Consider the following 19673-nt stretch of genomic DNA (forward strand, 5'->3'; position numbering starts at 1 on the left):
GTGTGTGTGTGTGTGTGTGTGCGTGTGTGTGTGTGTGTGTGGGTGTGCGTGTGTGTGGGTGGGTGCGCACACACCCCCACACTTGCGTGCATGAATTTTTGTCAAAAGGATGTTTGCCAGTGATAAATTGTGAATTGTTGAACCTGTTCATAAGGGCCTGCTATTACTGTCTTCTTCCCTTGTTTTTCTTGCAGCAAAGAATAAATCTGCATGAAAAACTAAGTGAAAGTGAGAAGCTTATGAAAGAAATGTCGCAGACATGGGAGGAGAAACTACAGAAGACAGGTAATGTAATTTTTAGTTCTAAAAGGTTGTCTCTCGTAGCATAATAGCATCTGATGTGTAGTACTATTTGTGAGTTTTAATTTATATAACCAGCATTTAGCTCACATCATAATCATATTTACTGGTAATCCACACATGGAGCATTCCCTAGTTTGATCAAACAAAATTTCATCAAACTTTGTCATAGGCAAGATTTTTTGCCAATCTTCCTTTGTTTGCAGTTCTTTGTCTGATCACCAGAGATCTGCTGCAATTCCATGAGAATAATTACATAAGAGCTGTCTCCTTGTGAAAATGTGCATATAGCTATAAACTTGGTTTTATAATAGGAAACTGATAATTTTTTTAATTTTACTATTTATATTGCTGGTAATCAACCCTGGGTTGTACTGCCCAGTATTGGGCATTGCAGTTTTCATGGTGGGCATTAGGCAGTAGGGGATTTAAAAACATTTTCATTAGGTTTTCATAAAATTCCACATTGTAAATTTGATTTCAGAAAATATACTATTTGTATTGCCTGTGCATATGTTTAGTTTACATTACACAAGAGGGACTAAATGGCACTATAGAGCAAGTGCAAACAAAAGAGCCTCATTACACAACATCTCATGCATCTCCCTGCACACCAACCAGCTGTAACAGATAAACAGGGCTTGTAGTCAGTGCTGTTCCAATCCCAAACCCAGTCCACAATGCACGAGAGGCATGCACAGATAATAGTACATGGCATGGGTTCTTTCATTTGTGGTTTCACTGATCAGTATGCAATTAGATTTTTGAGAGTCAGCACATGTGTACAGCTTCAAAGAAGATATTGGTAATTATTTTGAGCCTGTGTCTCATAAAATGAAATATCTTCATGGCTCTATTTGTTCATAGAATCTGTTGTAAACCATCAACACCCAATATATTTGTTGCATCATAAAACATTATTCAGTGAGGTTATGATGCAAAATTGACTGCTAGAACATCTTTCTACAAAGCATCCAACTTATTAGGACAAGCCCACTGAATATTTTCTGGAAATGTATAAATATTTCAAAATAGTTCAACAACTGTTCAGTTGTTTAAGAAACAACACACAGTGAATGAACATAGATAATTGCAGATTATTGCATTTCACAATTAATTGCAAAAGTGATAAAAACTGTAATATTGGAGAAACTCCTCAACAGTTATGCTTCAGGATGTACCTGAAATTTCAATAATGTTGCCTCTAAACGACAGCACAGTAAGCCAATGAACTGGAGAAATGGCACTTAATGGTGATAAAAGACTTGTAAGTACTCTTCAAAACTCTTCATTTTCCATGCAACTGCCAGTTTTTGCAGAGAATAACAATTTATTGATGCCATATGTACATTATTGTGATGGGAACGGTGCATTATGGGAAGAAATCCAACAAATTTCATTACTGATACAACAGAATTATTTATGTTTAATGTGTGAAATCATACTTTAGAAAAAAATCCTTTCATAATGTATTTGCATGCATTAATGATGGAGCACTATCAATGGTAGGTTGCAGATGTGGATTTGTTGCTTATTGGTTGAAGAACTGCCAAGTGTTATATGCATTCATTGTGTGGTACACAGACAACTTCTTGTACAAAAACATTCACGTGCAGGCTTATAATAGTTCAGCTCATAAAAAATAACAAATCCAGTTCAGAAATGATGGAATGTTTCTACAGCTTTGCCAGAGCAGCTAGTAAACAACTAAATAAATACAGTACATAGGATCAAAGACTTTTTCAAATGGTTTGCAAATGGGCAGTATCTGTAAGCATCCTGAGAATGGTGCATGTAAGGTATTTTTGCAAAATGTCTAAATAAACAACCATTTACACACAACACACAGATAAAAAATTTCATTTTGACGTGTTCTCAAACTGCACGCATGTGAAGATATCATATATCCAGTGTGTCATTAATTGGCTTTAAGTAACTGCACTGTTGTTGTGATCAGCTTTCTGTAATGTCCATTGAAGCATCATCATGTACACAAATGAGTTATAATATGACAATTTACCATGTGAATGATCCCACCTAGTGACCAGCTTCCTGTAATGTCAATTGAGTCATCATCATGTAGACAAATGAGTCATAATATGACAATTTACCATATGATTGATCCCACCTAGATCGCCTGACAACATCAACTTTCTCACAAAAGACAGAGTGCCATAGTCAAGTTGTTAGGAACAAGTATCATGGAAATCATGTTGGCTATTCAGAGGTTGTCAGTAATGGATTACAAGTCATTTCACATGTGTACTACATTCACTAACATGAACATAAAGGCATGTCCATACCATGTAACAGAATAGGAATAAGCTGTGATTTTTTTAATAAAGAAAGGAACAATGTAATCTAACCTTCAGAGTGATGTTGGAAACTTCTAGGCAGAATGTAAATAACGGAAGGTGTAAAACCAGTGACCCTTCATATACTTGAGTAGCTGAATGAGTGACAGGCATGTAGGTAAGATTGAAATCATTACTTAATCTGTGAATAGTGCCACACAGAATAACAATGGTTCAGGGTGCAGTGTTATGTTAGCGACAGTATTTAGTTTATAAAAAGTTCTAATTATAGATTTTCAGAGCAGATAAATTGTAAAAACTCCTTTTTTCAGAACGCTTACAACAAGAGCGCCAGCAAGCATTAGAGAAAATGGGTATTAGCGTGCAAGCATCTGGTATCAAGGTGGAGAAAAACAAATATTACCTTGTAAACCTGAATGCTGATCCATCACTTAATGAACTGTTGGTTTACTACCTAAAGGTAAGGTAAAAACTTCTGAGGGAATCAAATTTATGTATATCTTTCTTATACTGTATATTACAGAAGTGCTCCCTGTATGTAAACTGCCATTTGTGTAAAGAAATTACAGGTGTCAGGATATTGTTTTGAGGTGAATATGAGAGTTATAACAGTGAAAACAATTTTTGGCAAAATAATGTAATTGGATTGATAGTGATGTGATCTACTCACCATGTGGTGGCAGAATGCACACATAAAAGAAGCAAGATTTTGGAGCCAGTGACTCCTCTTCAAGCAGAAGGGTTGATGGGGAAAGAAGAGGGGTGAAGGAAATGGACTAGAGAGGTCTAGGAAAGGAGTAGATTTTGGGAAAGTAACCCAGAACCACACTGGCTTCAAAATCTTGCCTAATTATAACCTCCTTTTGTGTGTTTGTTCTGCCCCCTCTTGGTGAGTAGACTTTTTATCTCTCCAATTATATTAAATATGAGAGTTAAATAACTAACCACTTCTGTTGTAAATAGTTTTATTGGATCAAAATTAGACCAGTTTTGAGCAATTATAAGCACATCTTAAGGTGTACAAGAGTTCCAAAGGGAAAATGAAGAAGCTGTAATAAGAGATTGTATAAGACTTAACACTTTTTTGTTATAATAATAGTGGGGATTCACTGTCCAACTATAAATAACATTTTATGTTCAGCTGCCCGTCATGCCACAGTGTGGTGTACTTTGTTCCTGGCAGTGGACATTCATCCTGGTGGGCAACTGGTTTAGTCATACCAATATAAAAAGCTGAGCAGTGATTGCAGCAGAGCTAGTATATGATATAGGAGCTTTCATAGTTGGCCTGGGGTGGGATAAATCTGTAACAGGATTGGAATGGGAGGTAGTGGGTTGGTGGTTTGGGCAAGTTTTACACCTGAGTCTTCCACAGGGATATGATCCCTGTGGCAAAGAGTTGGAAGTGAGAGGGCCGTAGGGATGAACTAGAATTTTATGGAGGTTGGGTGGGCAACAGAACACCAATTTAGGAGGGGTGGGAAGGCTTTTAGGAAGGATGTCCCTAATTTCAGGGGCACGATGACAGATATCAAAGTCATGATGAATGATGTGGTTCAGTTGTACCAGTCCAAGGTGATACCATCACAGGAACTATGCCTGACTGTTGTGAAACTGCTGAGGCTCTCACTCTGATGCCAAGAGGATGGCATCTGAGCATCTGACTGGCTAGGTTATATCATGATGACATCATGGAAATGGGGCATGCTGTGTTGGTGCCCTGTGCATCTGAAGGTTACATTTATCCTCACTAACCAATGATGCTTCCAGTATGATGACTGATACCTGATGGTATGCCATTTAAATTCTTTCTTTATGTAGTGCACACTTCAATGCATGGTCCAGTGCATAGCTGGTGTTATTACTGAAGTTGTTATCACATTGTCTAACTTCACTGCTTCCCTGATCATAGTGTCCCAATAGTTCAAAGTGTGTCAGAATTCTCATATATTCAAACAAAATATTGTTTTTATTTCTTAGACTGTGCTCGACCACTGCTGATTTTTCAAAATTTCTGTACTTTAGATGATATCAATGTTCAACACATCAGTTGGCAGTAGTTCATATGGACTGCCCCATTTAAATGCTGTCTCACTCACAAGGAATATTATAAATCGCTGGTATTCACAGGCCAACATAATCTTTAAGAATTCACTAATTTTATTTGGTTTTCCTGAGTGGTTGGAAAATCTGTCTTCATTTTTGTATGACAGAATGGAAGCTGTACTGTTTATTTATTCTCCTGTCTTGTGCAAATATCTTCATGTCTTGATTTCCTCAAGAGAGTTGACTTAATGCAACAGACTGAATACCTGTTCTTTCTGAGCTCCATCATCAGATGATTATTCAAAGAGCCCTAGTCAGAAAAAGACCTGACTGTGTATTAGGATATTCAGCATAGTTCTCTTCTGAGCTGGATAATGCAAGTTAGGCCCATAGAGATTCAGATTTGAATACACAGAATGGCTGAGTTGTCCACCTGTTTTTTGTTCGATGACACATTTAAGAAAGAGAATTTCTCATCCTTCTCCATCTCCACAGTAGAGCCTATGGTCACATGATGTACAAACTTTGCTACTGCTAATCCACATCACAAAAAAACCTCCAACATATCAGATCTACGTTTCTTCAACAAATCCTGAGCATCTTTGACTGTCTACTACTCTAAATATTGTGAAGGTTATGCCCCACTGCTCGTAAGTATTAAAAGAAAAGACAATTCACATGAAAGAAGTTATAATAAATTCAGCCAGATGGATGAGTGGATTTAAAAGTGTAGGTTTCATTCCTCACTCCCACATCAGGTATCATAAGACAGTATCACAAGGCATTTAAAACATCTTGCATAGTTATATAAAACATATGGTGTCAAATAGTGTAAAATCCAGCATAACTCACTGTTGCCAACTAGTCAAATATGTTACAATGTCAGCAGTAAAATGTACCAACATTTTGTCCACTATTTTATTAACATAGTCATGACCTATCCTCATATAAATAATGTACTTTTATGAAAGCTGACATTCGATAATATCTTACAGTAGTTAAGTGAATGCTCTTTGAAAAAGCCTTGCTTATGCTTAATAATCCACTTTTTGTTGTTGCCATAAAGGAAGAAATGAGAAGCATGTAACTTGAGGCTACTGCAACTATTGTAGAACATTGTCTTATAAATTAAAATTGTTTTCATAAATGCATTCAACAGAAATGTGTGATATGTTTTCTCTTTAGGAACGTACCCTTGTCGGGGGTCGAGATGCCCCATCAGAACAAGATATACAGCTGTCAGGTTTAGGTATACAGCCAGAGCACTGTGTGATTACAATTGAAGATGGTGGTCTTTTTATGGAGCCCATTAATAACGCCCGCTCATATGTCAACGGTTACCCTATAACTGAAAAAACACCTCTTCATCATGGAGACAGAATACTGTGGGGCAATCACCATTTTTTCAGAGTCAATTGTCCGAAGTCTTCAGGTGTGTATTACAGAATTGTATGATGAGTAAATACTATAGTTTCATCAATACGAGTTTTGTCGATTATAGATTAAGAGGTATGTAGGAACAGTTTATATATAATCTTTTTTCTGATTTTGTGTGGTGATAGTTAAATTTTCATGTTATGAACATTTGTGTTGTTATCTGTATAAACAAAAATGTAGAAGTTTGTTTGTCAAAAATGATAAATTTTCAGAAGCTCTTCACTAATTTCTTTGGAAGTTTGACACAATGTTGTAGTCAAATATGAGTGTGTGTTTGTACCTTTTTAAAAAAATATAAATATATGAATAAACATGTAAATATGAAGAGGAAACCTTATTACCAAAAATCTTGAAAATTTTCTTAACTGAATTACTTCAAAGTTTTACACAATACTCAAATGAATCTGACTTTGCAATAATGACAAAGATGGCTAAAGTTCAGTTGGGGGGAGGGTGGAGATGGACAGAGGAGATGGAGGAAATGAACATAAAAAATGGAAAGGAAGAGATGGACAGAGAGAGGGGCCAGGAGGAGATGGAGAGAGAGGGGGAGGAAAAGATGGAAATAGAAAGAGGGAAGGAGGTGATTGACAGAGAGATAAGAAGAAAGAGAGAGCAGGAGGAAATGGAGGGAGAGGGGGAGGAGGTAGAGGAGGAGGAGGAGGAGGAGGAGGAGGAGATGATGATGATGATATTTGGTTTGTGGGGCACTCAACTGCATGGTTATCAGTATCCATACAAATTCCCAATCTTTTCACTGTCCAGTCTCACCACTTTCCCAAATGGTGATGAAATGATGTGGACAACACAAAAACCCAGTCCCCGGGCCGAGAAAATTCTCAACCTGGCTGGAATGGAACCTGGGACTCTGTGTTCCAGAGGGAGGAGAAAGAGAAGATGGATGAAGAAAGTGGGAGGAGGCAATGAACAGAGAGAGTGATGAGGAGGAGACAGACAAAGAGAGGAGGGAGAGATGGATAAAGAGAAGGGGAGGAGGAGGAGGAGGAGGAGGAGGAAGAGGAGGAGGACAGAAAAAGGACAGAGAAGGAGATTAGGACATATATCCAGTTCCCATATATACAGGGTTATTACAAATGATTGAAGTGATTTCACAGCTCTACAATAACTTAATTATTTTAGATATTTTCAAAACGCTTTGCACACACGTACAAAAACTCAAAAAGTTTTTTTAGGCATTCACAAATGTTCGATATGTGCCCCTTTAGTGATTCGGCAGACATATTAAAAATGTGTGCTTTCTTTTTTCTTTCTTTTCCATTAACCAACTGAGCCACATAAATGTGTTGCCAATAACAGCTAGTCATTATTATTATTATTATTATTACTACTACTACTACTACTACTACTACTACTACTACTGTTACGATCATCATCCACACCAGAACTTTGGCCTTTAGTCCTTGTTCAGCTCCTCATTGGTTCTATTATTATCATCATCATCATCATCATTATTATTATTATTATTATTATTATTAATTATCATTAATTTTAATAAAGCCAAACTCTAGTCATAAAGTATTTGAAGGACTGGGTAACTCATGAATACCCTTCTACATATATGCTGTGAAAGGGAGGTGGAGGGAGGGGGTAGAAGCACAGGTTTGCATTGAAGTCTGAAATAGTTTTCAATGTATATTTGTGTGCACATCACTTAATTCTCTGTTAACATTATTAACAAACTTATCATCCATGTTTGTATTAAATCTCACATTTGTCCTTTTATTTATAGCCATGTCAGAACCACAGACACCTGCACAAACAATTGACTACAACTTTGCAAGAGAGGAACTTATGCTGAATGAACTGAGTAATGATCCTATACAGACCGCCATTGCAAGACTAGAAAAGCAGCATGAGGAGGACAAACAAGGTAAATGTTAATATTTTTCTTGTATGTGACAATAGCTTTCTGTTTTGTGGTGTGGAATATAAAAGGTTTGAATATTAGAAAGCACTTTTCTCATCAGTATAAATTATTTCCACAGTTGCTCTGGAAAAACAACGACAGGAATATGAAAGACAATTTCAACAGCTGAGGAATATTTTGTCCCCCTCAACGCCATATTCGCCATATGTACCTTTTGACCCATTCCGCCTAGGAAAAATAACTCCATGTACTCCTACAACACAAATGAGAGTAGAAAGATGGGCACAGGAAAGGTAAGACTGCATTACAAATATATGATCTTAACTTTTTAAATTAATTTGCATGTAATAATAACCAACTGACCCAGATCCATGCCTGCTCTTGTAATTGACAAGTCTGTATTATTATAATTCTATCTTATGTTTGTGATTCAGAAATAATCATTTATAATCTGAATTTAACATATTTATTCAACAGTGCTCAGCTGTATACTAAATTACTAAAGTAATTCATTTCTTGTGATAATTTCTCATCATACACCATATTAAATATACTTTTATCAAGCCACTTCCCAAGACATAGATAAAATGGGGTAAAGAGTAACAATCCATGTTTCTGTTGTCATACTTTTAGAATTTTGAGAATTTTATGGGGAGTGTTACACAGAAGTATTCCTTGTATTGTAGTACTTAAAATGTTACCTGTGGTCATTAGGTCACCTGTGGTTTTACACATACACATGGCAAAGTTACTGAACAAAGGTGTACAGTTAATCATGGATGAAAATCAAGAACATGCTGTTTTAAATATTGCAAATTATGTTTTTGTTATGTAAGAGAAAATCATGGTTCACAAATCAAATGACTTAGTTACATCAAAAAATAATTCCCAGTCATAACTATAGTAATTCCACACACAAATAAGAACACTGACGAAGTTCTAAGCTTTTTAATGTGACATAGTTCCAATACCCCACACAAGTCCAGAGTACAAGCCAGGCTGAGACTGTGGTTGGTTGGTTGGTTGGTTTGGGGAAGGAGACCAGACAGCGTGGTCACCGGTCTCATCGGATTAGGGAAGGATTGGGAAGGAAGTCGGCCGTGCCCTTTCAGGGGAACCATCCCGGCATTTGCCTGCAGTGATTTAGGGAAATCACTGAGACTGAGGTACAAATCACAATTCATCCTGAGAGCAGAGTCTGAGTTAAAATGAGAAACTACAATAGCAACATGAGAAAAGTGCTCTCTGCACCAGTATCATATGACGTTAGTTTGTTGATCGATGTGTCGAGGTGGCAGTGACTATTGGCAGTGTGTGCAGACCTCGATGTGGTGCTGCCTTCTGACATTTGATCATGCTGCACCTGGTGGCTGGCCCTGCACCATCAGCCATGGTGGAGCCACCAATACAACACAGAGTGTTACCATGCTCTTCTCCCTTGGAGAGGGAGTGACAATGATTCAGTGAAATCCAGCATCTCTTCCCTATACTTTGGAGTGCCATGTGGGATGCAGGAAGCTGATGTCCATAGCCTCCCAGGCAACAGAGAGCACTGCCTGTGGCACAGGTAGAAACTCCCTTTTTGCAGCAACTGGAGAGTATGACCACAAGTGGCTCTGGTGGTGGTGAGTACACTGTGGGCAGACACACTGCAGTGCAATGTCATCCACCAGGGTTGCCAATGCCAGAATGGGTGTCATATGGATGTCTAGCCACTCGGGGGACGGGAGCAGGAATGTGCTGTTGTGGTGCCTATGGTACCCCCCCCCCCCCCCCCCCCCCCCCAGCAGCTTTGCCTGTTGAAGGACGTCATCCACCACCAGCACATGACAACATTGCAGGGATTAGAGAAAGACAGCAGATGAGGAGCTGTGGTCAAGGGGGAGCACACACAGGAGGCTTGACCAAAGAAGGACATGCCCCGACAACTGGTGGAGAAGATGGAAGACCAGGCTCTGAAAGGTGGGATGGCTTAAGGAGGAAGTGTGAGGGTGGTTCAAATGGCTCTGAGCACTATGGGACTTAACTTCTGAGGTCATCAGTCCCCTAGAACTTAAACCTAACTAACCTAAGGACATCACACACATCCATGCCCGAGGCAGGATTCGAACCTACGACCATAGCGGTCGCACAGTTCCAGACTGTAGCGCCTAGAACCGCTCGGCCACTCCGGCCGGCCTGTGAGGGTGGCAGAGGTCAGTACCCTACCCTTGGGTGTGATCGGTTGCGGTGGCAGGCCATCAGCCTGTCACCTGGCTGCAGCTTGGAGACATCTCGAACCCACTATCCGTGGATGACTGCCGAACCCAACGCACTCAGTGACTGAAGGCGTGAGTCCAGACGGGAACCCTGGCACATGGTATGGCAACTGAGGCACATCAGGTAGGTGAGGGGTTGGCAACAGGATGTGCAGCACTGCACAGTTGGTGCACATGCAGCAACTCCTCCAGGCTCTTCTCACCAGTAGGAGTGGACCTGCAAGTACTTAGAAAACACGTGAATACCTTCTCTGCTGGGGTGTCCCTGATATACCTCTTCATTTGCATTTTAAAGTTCTGTACAAGCATTCTGTCTCTACATTGGACTGTGGGTGAAGTGGGGGCATCCAGACACGGTGGATGTCATGCTGCACCCAAAAATCTTAAAAGGTCTGAAACGTGAACTGCGGGCTACTATCCATCACTGGGGTTTGGCGAGGGCCTTCAGTAGCCAAAATCTGGTTGAGGGTATGCACAGTAGACTCTTCTGTTGTCGAGCGCATTTCACAATGAATGGGAACCGAGATTAGGCATCAATGATGAGTAACAAAAATGCATCCGAAGAGGGGCTCACAGAATCCAGGGGGGTGCATTACCATGGCTGCGTGGATGTCAGCCGCAGCGAGTAACATTGCCACAGAATGGCCTGGTAACCTGTATGCTTGGGACACAGCAGTTAAGTGTTCAGTTTCCTCGTCGACACAAGACCAGTTGACACAGTGGCGAGGAAACATCTTCATCCATAATGCCAAACTGATTCCCCTGTGGCTATGATGCAAGAACCAAAGGTCTCTCTGTAGCACAGCACAAAATATTTTGGATAGGGTCCAATGCATGTGCCAAAGGTCATTCTCGCCACCACCACTGGATATGTTGCTGCATCTGGCATAGAACAGGATCCACACTGATAGCATAAGAAATTTGTGAACCCGTAATAGAAAAACTCTTGATTGAATGCTGAGCTTCCTCATTGAGACAAAAGCAAAGAATTTCCTCCAGGTGGAAACTGAGGTTGGGATCCTTCAGAGGGCATGAGAGAGCATCCACGTTGGAGTACTGATCTGCTGGATGGAAGTGGATCTCTTAATGGTAGTGGCTCAGGGACGGGGTCCACTGTTGCAGTGTGTGGGCCATCTTGTGTGGCAGGTGCACTGTGGGGCTAAAGATAAGCTACTTATCCAGCTGAAACTTGGCAAGGCAGGGAAGCCGGTAAAAGACGGCCCTTCAGAATCCTGAATGCTTGGTCACACGCAATCATACAAACAAAAATGGTGCACCCTTTTTCAGTAACTGATTTAGAGGATACACGATGGTAGCTGTTTGTGGGATGAATTTTGTAATAAAAAGCTATTTTGCCCAGAAAAGCCTGGAACTCCTTCTGGTTGGTGACTTGAGGAAGAGTATAAATGGCAGCAATGTGACTGTTAGTTGATTGGGTCCACCGATGTAAATGATACTCAATAGCGGGCTGAAAGAAGTGTGGTTTATCCAGATTGCACTTGAGACCTGTGTCCTGCAGAGTCTGAAATAGAAATTGAAGGTTCCACAAATTCTCCTAAATGGAGGGATCCTTGCCACAATATAGTTCAGATAGTTGATACAACAAGGAATATGTTATGTGAGTTGCTCCAAGAAATGATGAAAAAGAGTCGGAGCTCTTTTACCCCAAAAACTGACCATTTATATTTCTGGAGGCTGTAGGAGGTGTTGACGGCAAGTAACTCCTGAAATGCCTCATTAAGAGGGAACTGCATATATTCCTCCAATAGCTGTCTCCTGTCAGTTTTGTCACCAAATCCTCTGGACACGGAATAGGGTACATGTCAGTCACAGACTGTGTATCGATTGTCACCTTAAAATTGCCACAATGATGGAACTAGCAGATTAAAATTCTTGATCACTGGTGGTGTAGCCCATTGGCTGGATGAAATAGGTTCAGTCATCTCCAGAACTGTCAACCTATTGAATTCCTCCTTGAGTTGGTCATAAATCACCAGGAGCGCCAGCCTGGCCTGGAAAAAAGAAAGACAAAGCGATGTCATTGGTTTAAGGGTGATACGAGTGGTAAAATCCTTATCCTTGCTGAGTGTAGGCAAAAAAAGAAAGAGAAAATTGAATAAACCCTTGTAAAGTTCATCAAGTTCCTGTTATGGCACTTCGACAGAAACCAGGTAACTGATTTGGTGAATGTGAACCCAGACAGTGTGAAAGCATAAAAGCCAAGCAAGCTTTCCATGAAAGCATTGTCTACCACAAGAAAGGTTAATGAGTGGACCACCACCTCATATGCCCTGTTTGCCATAGATTGTCCAAGAATTTGGATCTGTTGTCTGTTGTAGCTTACAAGAGGGCATGTAGCAGGAGATAATGATGGTGCACTGAGACGTAGATAAGTGTGAGAATTAATGAGAGACACTGCAGGACCATCTTCTTGCAGCTGAAGTAGATTCCCATAGATACACACACTGGTGAACAACTTGTTCCCAACAGTGATGGCAAGAAGACCAACACTTGGAGCAGTTATGCCAGCAATGCTGAAAGGCATGAAGGAAGGGGCTTGCAGGAAACAGCCCACCACGGATGTGTTTATGTGGGATGTGGCTTACAGCACCAGTGGGATGTGGCTTACAGCACCACCATGATTTCATACTGTGAGCATATGCCTGAACCCAAATGTGTGCTGTTGTCCAAGATACAGTGGCCACATCGAGTCGGGAATCCAGATAGTGGCCTACCACACAAGGAACTTGAAATGATTGAGCAATAGAAGGACCTCTTCTAAGGTAGGGCATTCAAATTGTAGTTCCTGTTGGTGGACCTCTTTATCTGAGGCTAGCCTAATGATAGCGTAGTATTGGCATATGTCAGTTTGTACTGAGAGATAACAAAGTGGCACTTTTGACTGATGCCCTGCAACTGTACAGCTGAAGCACAATATTATTGAAGAGTTTGCTTCATGTACTGATAAAACTCCATCCTTAAGGTAATAGCATGAGTGTGCCAGTGATAATAAGACATTTCATACCATGAGAGGCAAGCAAGTTCATGAAGCGGGGCCGCCAGTCATAATTTTCTACTTTGTGAGACACACACGTGAAAGTCCGACGACTCTCATGACTCTCATGCCACTTGTGCAGTAATTCCACACATAAATAGGAACATGCACGAAGTTCCAGCATTCCATACAAGTCCAAAGTGCTCCCTGCTCTGGGTTATATGACATTAGTATGGTGATCAGTGTGTCGAGGTGGCACTGACTGGAAGTGGTGCGCACAGGCCCTGATGCGGTGCTGTCTTCTGATGTTTGATCATCCTACCACCTGGTGGCTGCCCCTGCTCCACCAGGTGCTGGTGCAGGAAGTTAAACAGTGATGGCTCACTCAAGTGCCTTGCAAAATGTTGTGATCGTGATACCAGTGCAACACGAGTGGTAACACTATGAGTTATCACAGTAACAAATACTCATTTATTGATTCTGCAGTAATACACCATATGTCAAAATGAGTAGCCAGTTCAGTCAATAATTCATTTTGAAATCAAAGGTGTTTGTCCCTGAAAATGTTTCCCTGTTGTAGATGTTTATAAATTCAGCTGGATATTAAATTCACAAAAAAATAGGGTCCAGCGGAATATGTAAATATTTCAGTGACAATCAGTTTTGAATATTAAAATGAACTATGTGCTGAACAGGATATATTCATTTTGGCATATGATATACTCGACTGTGTGAATCATGATATTCTCCTGCAGAAGTTAAAAATAATTTACAATATTTAAAACAGCAGATTCATGATTTTCATCCAGCACTTAATTTTATGCCTTCTCTCTGTGACCCCTCGATATGCATGGATAAAACTCTAAGTGCTTTGTAATGCCCGTAGATAATGTTTTAAGTACTCAAAGTTCAAGAAATACTTCTGTGTAATACCTTGCTTGATTTGTTTTGAGTTTCCAATAAGAATCACTTTTATTTCTCTGATGATAAATCATTCAAGAATGTTTCGCCTTTGTTGCTCATAGTAGAAAGGCATTTCATTGTAAATACCATGCAAAATAATGATAATTAAAAGAGTCTAGCCCTAAACAGACTTTAATAATTTAACTCTCAGATAATGTTATACATTTTCTATAAAGAAAGCTCTTACCCTTTTTGTTAACTTTATGATTTGGGTCATTTGCAGGGATGAAATGTTCAAGCGCAGCCTTGGACAGCTCAAGGCTGACATACTAAGAGCCAATTCTCTGGTTAAAGAAGCAAATTTCTTAGCAGAAGAAATGGGACGACAGACAACATTCAGTGTCACACTTCAGATTCCTCCAGCCAATCTAAGTCCTAATCGTAAGGTATTTATGTTTACTCTTTGAATCATTTATTTTCTTCTGGTTTTGATTTATCTGCCAGTGCAACTTGTTTAGGACTTTTCTCATGTAGGACTTCATCATTTAATGAGAACTTTGTAATGGTTTGGACTATAATATTTTACTTTACTAAATTAAATATGCAACTGTTGACCAGCATTAAATGTATATGAATACTCCATTACAGCGAGGCTCTTTCGTAAGTGAGCCAGCAATACTTGTGAAACGTAAGAAGCAAGGCAGTCAGGTATGGTCTATGGAGAAGCTGGAAAACAAACTCATTGATATGCGAGAACTGTATGAAGAAAAGAAGGAGAAGGGGCTCCCTCTGGTAAATTATCTGATCCTTTTTTTTTTTAATGTAACTTTCATTTAGCTCTCAAAAGATAATATTTTTTGTACTTTGTTTTCAGGAGGATGTTCCAGCAAAAGGTCTTGATCCTTTTTATGAATCTCAGGAAAATCACAACTTGATTGGTGTTGCAAATATATTTCTGGAAGTTCTTTTTCATGATGTAAAATTGGACTATCACACACCTATTATTAGTCAACAAGGAGAAGTTGCAGGTCGTTTGCAGGTTAGTAACTCATTAACTTCTAAATGGCTTTTGTTGGCAAAAGTACTTGACTGGATTTCCATGCATTTTGGTACTGTTTTCTTGTTGGCCTCTACTTGCCACTGCCAGTTTTTAACAGTGGGCAGAATGGCATCGAATTTATAAAAATACCACTTTCTTTTACCTGTGATGGAGCTTATTGTACTATATAGTTGTTATTCAGTGAAATATATCTGTTTTGCTAAATCACACCACTTTGCCATCAAAGAATACTAGTGGTTTATGATCATACATGCACACCAGATGTAATTTTACAGCTTATGTTGAACTTTCAAATTCACATCTCAAAAATAACTTCTAGCTGTTTATGAAAAGATATAAAGTAATTTCCATAGCCCATGACAGAACAAAACTGCTAATATAGTGAGGGATAAATTGTAAAATACACTAATCAGTCAGACCATTATGACCTACTATTGATATAAACCCATCCAGGCAATAGCAGCATCACCTGGTGAGGAATGACTGCTAGACACACACACACATGGTACATGTAGAATCAATGAGCAGGCTGTCAGTGTGTAGAATGGAGTGTGACCTGAATGTGACCTATCTGAGTTTGACCAAGGGCAGATTGTGATGGCTTGAGGGCTCAGCACAAGCATTGCAGAAACGGCATGACTTGTTGGTTGTACTTCGAGTGCTGTGGTGAGTGTTATCAACATGTGGCCAAACCAAAGTGAAAACATATCCAGACGTCGTGGAGGTGGATGGCCACCCCTCATTACAGATGTCAGACATCATATGCTGGGCAGACTCGTAAAACAGGACAGACTTTAATGATGGGCAGAATACAAGTGTGTCTGAATGCACAGTGCACCAAACGCTCCTAACAATGGGCCAAGTGCCAATGTTAACACCACAACATCAATACCTGAAATTGGCATGTGACCATCGGCACTGGATGTTGGCACAGTGCAGAGGATTGCACGGTCTGATGAATTCTGATACCTTCTTCATTGTGCCAGTGGGAGAGCATGAATCCGTCATCTTCCAGGGGAACAGCTCCTTGAAATCTGTACTGTGGGATGGAGGCAAGCTGGCGGCGACTGCATTATGCCTTTTGAAAACGTTCATGTGGGCATCCATGGCAATGGAGTGAGTTCATGCAAGGCATTGTGACAGCCAGGGATGATGTACACTGGTTGGAGGCCACATACACTCCTTCATGATGATCATGTTTCCCAGCAGCAGTGACATTTGTCAGCAAGATAATGTGCCATATCACAATACCAGGAGTGTGACGGAGTGTTTCAATGAAAACAGAGGTGAGTTCCAGTTGATGTGCTGTCCACCCAACTCACCAGATCTGAACCCTATTAAACACACCTGGGATGTGATTGAATGTGGCGTCAGAGCTCATTGCTCCCCTCCCCAAAATTTACAGGGTTTAGGTGACTTGTGTGTGCAGATGTGGCACACCTACCAAGGCCTCATTTTTTCTGTGCCATGATGTGTTGCTGTGTTATCCGTGCCAAACTTGGACATACCAGCAGTTAGCTAGGTGGTCATAATATTTTGGCTGATTAGTGTAGTTTATGATAATAAAAAGGGAAAAGAATGTGGAGTTGCATAAAATACTAAAGAAATTTTCCCACAAAAAATTCTAGGTCAGAGTGTTTTTGGCATCTCTTGTTGACATGTTCAGAATGTTATTAAGCAGTAAATTTTTAAAAAAGAAAACCTGTTTCAATTAATAAAATGTTGGTAATATCACAAGTAAAAATTCAAGGAAACCTTTATTATTCAGTAGATATACAGGTATGATTTGATGTATCCAAGGAAGGTGATACAGGAAAAGTACCCAGGTAGAAAATGAATATGTAATTTATTGTAACACACATAAACAAGTTTCTCCAATGTGAATTAGTTATGAAGACAATAACTAAAAGCAAGTCACTTCTCGAATACTGAATGAAGATCTGAAGACTGGAGGCCTGATAATGTAGTAGTAAACTGAAAGTTCCAAAATCGGAGGCCCCTACACGTAACGCTCCACAATCAAAGTCTGGAAAGGATGTGTAATAGTTAAATTCCCAAGAGGACAAGCAAAATTTAAAGTCCCAGAAGGATACACAAAAGTTTAAATATGGCACATCGCTGATGGAAACCAAAGACAAATATTACAAAGTCCAATTGCTGGTCACAGTATCAGAGGCCAGGTCTGTTCGATGTAGAGGCTACAAATGGTATAAGTCTGTAGCTATCATCTGCTGGAGGTGAAGGTCGACATACGGTGGCATTGTCACAGCGACAGCTCCCGAGTGTGACCTTAATTGTGAGAATGCTTTTGCATCAGTGGCTGTCCCAGGAAATTCACTCAGAACGAACTGCTTGAGCGTAGACTAGCTGCCGGACTAAATACTGCCTGGGTGCTAGGATACTGTAGATACTACTTTCCTTCACGAAGACTGCAGAAGAGAAAAGGTCTGCAGAGCCAGTGGGCTCTGGGGCACTTGGACTGCTGCCCAGTGGCCAGGCGGAGTGTGATTATCTCTCTGAAGAGCAGTTCCCTGTCAGGTCTGTGCTGACATAACTCAGCTGTGTTGGCACAAAGCCTTGACACAGCATGATTTTTCCCTGCTGTGAGACTAATGTGCAGAAACTTGACAACACAGCATATTATCTAGAGGTCATCTTTTTGTATTTCTGTGGGTGAACACTTATAACAATGAAGATAATCAATTATTGACTATATAATGTAAGTGGATTAATATAAAATCCACTCACCAAGCGGCGGCAGGAGAAGGCGCACACAAAAAGGTTTAACTTTTACGAGCTTTCGGAGCCAGTGGCTCCTTCTTCTGGTAGAAGAGTTGGAGAGGAAGGAAGAAGGCTAAAGGCTAAAGGAAAAGTACTGGAGAGGTTTAGGAAAAGGGGTTGAGTTCCAAAAAGTCACCCAGAACCCTGGGTCAGGGCAGACATATGGATGGGATGAGAAGGAAAGAGTCTTTCCTGTTAGTATACTGGTGGCTAGATTCTACCCCTACGCCGGCGATACTGTGGGTGAATGATATCGAGATAAATCAGAGAGCGAGAATTGAACAAATAAAGAAAATGATCGAGATCACAAAGGGGAGGAGTCGTTGAAGTGGCTCCCTACCATGTGGCAATGCCAATGTCAGTTTGCTCCTCCTGCGCTATATAGTTCTGCCTGCAATGTCAAAATGGTGGTGTGTAATTGTGGGCAACATTCCGAGCTTGTATCTAAGGTAATGGACATTAAAAGTTTATCATGGCTCAAGGGGGTAAGTACCAAGAGCTGACTGCAATCCTTGTCAGTGACATCTGAGTGCACCATCTAACTGCAACCACAGAAGTTGTAGAAAATTGCTGAGGTGGCTCTGTGCTGGAATTTTGTGACCTCAGAGTGACAGCTCTTCAGAAAGCTTTTGACATCAGAAAATAGTTTTCATACCTGCTGGAAAGATGGAAAGAGCAGTGGCCAAGCTCTAGCTGCTGGAGCAAGGAATGAAAACAGTGTCTTCACTCCACAAAGGTTCTTCATTCTATCTTGGTACCAACTGATGCAAGCATGGTAATTTTTTTGCGTCACATAATGATCGTGCCGGAAATCAGATTACAGAATACTGGTTTTGAGTATATAAGAAATCTGACTATTATTGCCTCCATTCCCTCAATTTATTTTGTACAGAATAACTTTGCTATGAAGTTTTACATACTTCAAAATAATATAAATAGCAAAAATACACTGGGATAGCAATACACGCATGTGACAGATGGTTGAGGTATTGCATACACGAGATATAAAAGGGCAGTGTATTGGCAGAGCTGTCATTGTACTCACGTGATTCAAGTGAAAATATTTCCAATGTGATTATGGCCACATGACAGGAATTAACAGACTTTGAATGCAGAATGGTAGTTGGAGCTAGACGCATGGGACATTTCATTTCAGAAATCATTGTGGAATTCAGTATTCTGCAGTCCATTTGGGGCATTACCTCTCACTGTGGACAACATAGTGTCTGGCGGCCTTCACTTAGTGACCGAGAGCAGCAGCGTTTGTTTAGAGTCTTGAGTGGTAACAGACAGGCAGCACTGTATGTAATAACCACAGAAATCAAGGTGGAACTTGCAACTAGAGGATCCGTTAGGGCAGTGCAGCAAGATTTGGCGTTAATGCGCTATGGCAGAAGACGGCCAACACAAGTGCCAACAACATAACATCACCTGTAGCACCTCTCCTGGGTTCGTGACCGTATTGGCTGGACCCTAGATGACTGGAAAACGGTGGCCTGGTTGGATGATTCCCAGCTGCAGTTGGTTAGAGCTGTTGGTAGGGCTTGAGAATGGTGCAGAAAGGCACTGTGCAAGCTGATGGTGACTCCATAATGGTATGGGCTGCATTAATGTGGAATGGACTGGGTCTTCTGGATGTTTTGCTACTTGGGGGCCATTTGCAGCCATTCATGGACTTCATGTTCCCAAA

General features: G+C 40.4%; 1 protein-coding gene across 1 annotated transcript in view; it reads left to right on the forward strand.

Annotated features, from left to right (window-relative positions):
* The first annotated feature begins 204 nt into the window (after nucleotides 1–204).
* Nucleotides 205–19673, forward strand: part of LOC126161324 (kinesin-like protein KIF13A) — a 136927-nt gene continuing 117458 nt past the window's right edge. Inside the window, exons 1-8 of the mRNA XM_049917079.1 lie at nucleotides 205–285; nucleotides 2927–3075; nucleotides 5847–6093; nucleotides 7849–7989; nucleotides 8105–8279; nucleotides 14426–14588; nucleotides 14791–14934; nucleotides 15017–15181. Of these exons, the coding sequence (XP_049773036.1) occupies nucleotides 240–285; nucleotides 2927–3075; nucleotides 5847–6093; nucleotides 7849–7989; nucleotides 8105–8279; nucleotides 14426–14588; nucleotides 14791–14934; nucleotides 15017–15181 (1230 nt within the window). The 5' untranslated portion in view covers nucleotides 205–239. The remainder of the gene's footprint in view (nucleotides 286–2926; nucleotides 3076–5846; nucleotides 6094–7848; nucleotides 7990–8104; nucleotides 8280–14425; nucleotides 14589–14790; nucleotides 14935–15016; nucleotides 15182–19673) is intronic.

Source organism: Schistocerca cancellata, chromosome 2 (genome assembly GCF_023864275.1).
Source record: "Schistocerca cancellata isolate TAMUIC-IGC-003103 chromosome 2, iqSchCanc2.1, whole genome shotgun sequence".
NCBI classification, from domain to species: Eukaryota; Metazoa; Arthropoda; class Insecta; order Orthoptera; family Acrididae; genus Schistocerca; species Schistocerca cancellata.